Source organism: Dermacentor andersoni, chromosome 1 (assembly GCF_023375885.2).
Source record: "Dermacentor andersoni chromosome 1, qqDerAnde1_hic_scaffold, whole genome shotgun sequence".
Lineage (NCBI taxonomy): Eukaryota > Metazoa > Arthropoda > Arachnida > Ixodida > Ixodidae > Dermacentor > Dermacentor andersoni.
Genome location: NC_092814.1, coordinates 105,898,457 through 105,904,485, shown reverse-complemented (window position 1 = coordinate 105,904,485; position 6,029 = coordinate 105,898,457). Strand labels below are relative to the sequence as shown.

Genomic DNA, 6,029 nt, shown 5'->3' with positions numbered 1-6,029 from the left:
CGTCGCTAAGCGCATTAACGCGGTCAGGGTCTCTGGCAGCGTTTGTTTCCATCTAGGTCAAGGTAATGTCGTGCGTTACTGCAACGCATTATGGCACATCTCCCTTTCGCGGCGGTGTTCAGGGAAAGAAAAGCAAAAAAAAAAAAACGGAGCTGCTGCACGGAACGTTGCAGGGCACCTTCACATTTCCCAAAATCACTGACCACAAATGCGCTGTTACGACAACGCGACTGCGGAACAGTACAAGCCAGAACTCTAGTAAGGTAAACTTTATTCCCAACCGATGCACGAACCGACTTGAGCTGTGTGCTCCTTCACTTGACTGTCAAGTATTGCATGCACGTCGATGCAACCTTTTACAGCAGCGTCCAGCATTTTCTGCAAGTTATCCACGTGAACACGAGAAGTCATTTCAAGCAGAACCATCTGCTGCGACTTCGGAAGCACGGCAACTGTGAGCTCGGGGCCACGCAAGGACTCTTCTAAATGGCTTATGTCAACAAGCGGGACACCGTCGACAAAACCCACGGAACAAGCGCACACATAGTCTTTCAGCGCAATACCAGCATCAATTAGCGCCAGAGTGGCAGCATTGATGCAAACGCTCAACGTGCCTCCGTCCGACTGCAGCACTTCCACGAAGATATCGATTTGTGACCGAGGGTACAGTTGGGTCAGAATAGAAGCTTCAAAGGCTTGCTGGATGTGCAGGGTCATTTCCTGCGACTTCTTATCACCTCGGGGTCGACGCTTCCTTTCCAAAGTACTGAATGTGGCCATGCTGAACTGACAGTTGACTAACACACGGTCGTGGAAAGAGCGGGAACGACTGCCTCGCGGTTCGTGAGGACCGTAAACTGCTGCAAGGACTTTGGCATTACCTTGCTCGATGTAGGCTGATCCATCAGCTTGAGTGAAAACACCTAATCGACACGCTATTTTTCTCTGTTCGAACGGTTTTCGGCCGTCCAAACGATAGCCTTCGTCAGACAACAACTCAAGCCCCGCCATTTTGTTTGTACACTCCTAAGGACGCGCACGCTACAGCACGCGTTGACCGCAACGCTTGCAATGCCCCTAGTGCCGATTGCTAGTGCATGCCTAGTGCCTCACGAAGAAGTCAAGGCTGGTGAAGGTTCTATTGTCGCAAAAAAATAATAGTAGAATAACCACTTTTTGCTACATAAAGTCATTTTTTTAATGATAAGTTCAACCTGTGTAATAATTTTTTTTGTGCTGCCACCTAGAAGCCTTATCTTTCACGTCTGTGCAGCCAGTGCCTCCTTTACTTTCTCTGTGCCTGCCGCGCTGCGCCCGTTCCCATTGCTGTCCGATTGTTGGCCTGTTTCTCCGACTAGCAGCACGGTGGCACCAGCTTATTACCCTCTTCTCGCTCCATGATATTGGCCTCGAGCTCCACCACTGGAAAAGCTGGCGCCACCGTCGGCGTGACGTGCTAGGAGGGATCACGTGGACATAGCGGCCGCGTCGGCTGCTTCGGGAGCGCCGAAGCGAGCTGAAAACGAGTTTAAAATTCCCTCGTACGCTGCGGTCCTCATTTAGTGGCGAAATTTTCCCGCTTCGAGTTTCTCCTTTACAACGCTTGAAAGCACTACAATAGGTAGTGGCTGCCCTTGAAGGCGCGCAACATGGTAGGCTACTGCTCGGTGCCGCAGGGCCGGACGCACGTAACGGAGGCCGATGTCAGCCTTATTCACACGTAGCTGCAGGACAAGAAGCTGCGTGAAGCTTGGCTCGCGAAACATAAAACCGGCAAACAGTCATCGGCTACATCTCGGGTATGGAGCAAGCACAGACGCGAGGAAGATTTCTGCTACGGCGCCCGGTCTGCGATGTTCTGAAAACGCGCACTGAGACGCTCGCCCGAGTCCGCTGCCCGACTAATGTCATGACGGTTTGGTCTATGAACTTGTCGATGCTATAGATACTGGCAAGTTCAGTGGAGTGGAAAGGCAGCGGTAAGAAGCACATTTTCAAAAACCATGGCATATGGTCATGTTTGTGTTATGAATTAATGCACTGGATTACAAAAAAGGAGCAGCGGGAAATTGCACGCTGAGAACACCGATAAACATACAGTGCGACGCAACTCGAGAAATAATATTGAAAGGTCAAAGAATTTAGAAGAAAAATAAAGATTGAATCGTCGCGACGGCACATCACAGTCCCCCTAGGCATCGAAGTCTCTACAATATAATTATTTTTGAACAGCTCTGATAGCGCCCACGCAACAATGGTTGCTTGTATACTGTCAAATGCTCATATTCTGCGGCCTGAAGCTCATGGCACGGTGCGAAAACGCGCGCGCGGAGAAAGCGAAACAGTGCGCGGACAAGCATGCAGATGCGCAGTTGGTCGCTGCGAATCTGCGCGATCGCTGCATTGAGGCTTCGTTCTATTACACTCCATTTAGTTATACAAACACTATAAGAACATATTTCACATAGTTTGATCTCAGCGTTTACCTACGTTTCACGCAAGAAGCCGGTTCGGGAGACTCCATCGCGGCGACCGCGCACAGTGGCGTTCACTGTACGTATTCGGTAAAGAGATAGCGTCTGTAAACGATTGTGTGCTTTCAGTTTGCCCAAGATTACTATTTAGACAGTAAGAAACTTCTCTCGTTTCGAAAGTACTTACAGAAATGTCCGGGCGAGCTCGCGCGTGGTGTTTTCAGTGAGCGCTGAGAGCAAAACCTATGAGGAGCGCGCCACGTGATCCCTCATACTACGCCAGCGAGGCGCTTCCGATAGGTGGCGACTCCGTAACTCCTCGCCGCCAATAGTTATAGACCGGCTGCGGTAGCCAGTAGTCCCGTTGCACGTGCCTCGCAATAATTTTTTTTTTCTTCTAGTCAGTGGTTTTTCTTTTCATGGTTTTCAGTGCTTCCGAATGTTTCGCATTAGAATTTAAGAGTACAGCGTGAAAAAGAAAGCTCAGTGCCCTTCCACACTAGCATTTAACTATCCTCAGGATCGGCCCACGTATAGGGAGTTTTGTGTCTACAGATAGTAGGGGCGGCGCCAAGGTTATTTTACTGAGGGGGCACCCACGAAGAGTGAGTTCCTTCGGAGGGGGGGGGGGGGGGGGGGGCAGGGAGACAGCGAATTTACGCGTTGTGTTTTGACTATGTTTAACTCCCTTCCACTTTCCTCTCTCATTTTATAAACGCACAAATTAATCTATAGGAAGTCCGATATAGATCTTGTCACATGGCACCTACGCTTCTTTCAGTCGCTCAAGACTCCAATAAACATGCACAGTGTTCTGCTTAGGTAAGTGCAACTATACGTAACAGATACGGAGGCTGCGCATGTTCAGTAAATGTCAATCATTGCTCAGCCCATTAGAATTTCTCCCACTATTTCTGAACGTGTTTCTTAATTTTATTGTCTTTAAATGAAATAACTGCACTTTGTAGTTATTCGGCGCGCTTTTCCATGCATCATTTAACAGTGAAATGATGTAAAAAAAAAACATTCATTTATGCATGTTCAACACACTCATCGGAGAGCACAACAGGGTTGCGATGCAGATACTAATTGATCGATGGCTAAAATCTTTTAACAAGAGCTTGACTGGGCTGAAGTCCTTCTAAACACATCAGTATGAATAGGCTATTCCAGCAACCCAGTAGGATATAAATTAAAATTTAGCATATTTACACAGCATTGCTCACAGCTGCTCCTGAAGGAGTACGTTTATACCTAGGTCAATTAATCACAGGGAACCCTGTCCATGAGAAGGAAATTCATAGAAGAATAAAAATGGGTTGAATCGCATACGGCAGACATTGTCAGCTCCTGACTGGAAGCTTACCATTATCATTGAAAAGGAAGGTGCACAATCAATGCATAATTTTACCAGTCCTGACATATATGGAGACTGACAAAGAAGCTTGAGAACAAGGACCACGCAAAGAGCGATGCAACGAAAATTGCTAGGCATAACGTTAAAGATAGAAAGAGAGCAGTTTGGATCAGAGAGCAAACGGGTATAGACAATAATATTCTAATTGACATATCAAGAGAAAAACATGAACCTGGGCAGGTCATGTAATGCACCGGTTAGATAACCGTTGGACCATTAGGGTTACAGAATGGGTACTAAGAGAAGGGAAACGCAATCGAGGACGACAGAAGAAGACTAGGTGGAGCGATGAAATTAGGAAATTCGCGGGCGCTACACTCTAAGAACAGTTTACATGTACCTTTGGCGTGCCCCTTCTGCCACACAACGATAATCGTCATCTGCCTTGATGCGTTTCCTTTCTTTAACGCTGCGAGCCCGGAACTTTCCAGTAACGAACGGCACGCGCGTTATCAGCATAGAACAGTTTGCACCCTTTGGAGTGCCCCTGCTGATAACGCGCGTGCCGTTCGTTACTGAAAGTTCCGGGCTCGCAGCGTTAAAGAAAGGAAACGCATCAAGGCAGATGACGATTATCGTTGTGTGGCAGAAGGGGCACTCCAAAGGGTGTATAGAGTGTAGCTTCAAAAGAGTAATTTCACAGCAGGAGAGTTAACACCCCTACACTGATAACGTGCACGTAGTTCGTGACTGGGATGTACCGGGCTCGCAGCGTTAAAGAAAGGAAACACGGGCAACACAGATGGCCATTATCGTTGTGCACTCTAAAAACAGTTGCACCCTTTGGGGTGTATATTTGTCCCACAACGATAATCGTCATCTGTCTTGCCCGCGTTTCCTTTCTTTAACGCTGCGAGCCCGGTACTTCCCAGTCACGAACGGCATGCGCGTTATCAGTGTGACGCAGCATTCTCGACAGGAAAGTAGCGAGCGCAGAGTTTTCAAGAAAGGAAACGCAAGCAAGGCAGATGACGATTATCGTTGTGGGACAAATATACACCCCAAAGGGTGCAAACGGTTTTTAGAGTGTGGGACAAGATAATCCCCAAAGGGTGTAAATTTTTCTAAGAGTGTAAGAAAAGTTTACACCCTTTGAGTCGTATCTTGCCACACAACAATAAACGTCATCTGTCTTGTCCGCATTTCCTTTCGTTAACGCTGCGAGCCCGGTACTTGATAGTAACGAAGTAAGTAGTTTTACTAACCAACAGCAGCAAAGAGTGGTAGTGACGTATCCAACGTCACCACTCCCCCGGTTGGGTAGCGGGAGATTTGAATTTATCAAAAGGTATTCGGACCCTTCAGAAGTCCTTTCTTGGCATGAAACAAGCGTTACAAGGTTTCTGGAATGGTATTTAAACAGTCCACGTCGACTTATTATTTACCTTTAGTGTCCCTTTAAGACACGGACACATTTCTGGGGAAAGTAGCCTTTAACAGCTTCGCTATAATAGCCTGCTCAGATGTGCGTGTTCTTTCATAGCGCAGCAGTCCGGTGAGATGACAAAAATATATATAATAATTTACGAGACGTGAGTTCGCATAAATGATTGCGCAATACGTAATAGTCAGTTACAGTGCAAACTGAGCGAACATACACGTGAAATAAATATCAACGCGCGTCATGACTTTTTAGGAAATGAAACCGAAACTAGTTTTTAGAAGAGCCATTTCTTTATGTATATATATATATATATATATAGTGAGTGGCGGGTGAGGTTGATGATTTTCATCTAAAGCAAAGAATAAGAAGTCGTAATTTCATGTTAGTACTCCTTTCGATTTTCGTGAGAGGCTTGTTTTGATAGATCATATTCAAACATGGGTCAGTGAAGTCAGCGGCATGATCCGTACGTATAGGGCGTCTTCATAAATCATGAACTTTCTACAATCTTCACTAGCCTTTGGCTGAGGTCACAACGTTCACGCACCAGTACTAGAAAACGTACAATGACATATCACATTGGTCTTTCACGCTAGCCTCCAAAGGCAAATACATTGCAGGCGCGCATGCGGCGGCGGCGTCTGCAAGAGAGTAATAAGGCAGCGTCACCAAGTGGCATCTTGGGGTGTAGTCGAGAGGGTAGCAGACGACAGCCGGCACGGCGCTGACGCGGCAGACACAGAAAAGGTAAAGG

General features: G+C 47.0%; 1 protein-coding gene across 1 annotated transcript; it reads right to left on the bottom strand.

The window, feature by feature from the left end:
* Positions 1-254: 254 nt before the first annotated feature.
* Ski6 (exosome complex component Ski6) lies at positions 255-1,087 on the bottom strand. Its single transcript, XM_050193484.3, has one exon. It carries the CDS (start codon positions 1,009-1,011, stop codon positions 271-273), a length of 741 nt encoding a protein of 246 aa, XP_050049441.1. The 5' UTR covers positions 1,012-1,087; the 3' UTR covers positions 255-270.
* Positions 1,088-6,029: the final 4,942 nt, after the last annotated feature.

Coding starts and splice junctions, on each gene's coding strand:
- Ski6 (XM_050193484.3), bottom strand. CDS start 1,011: ATGGCGGGGCTTGAGTTGTTGTCTGACGAAGGCTATCGTTTGGACGGC.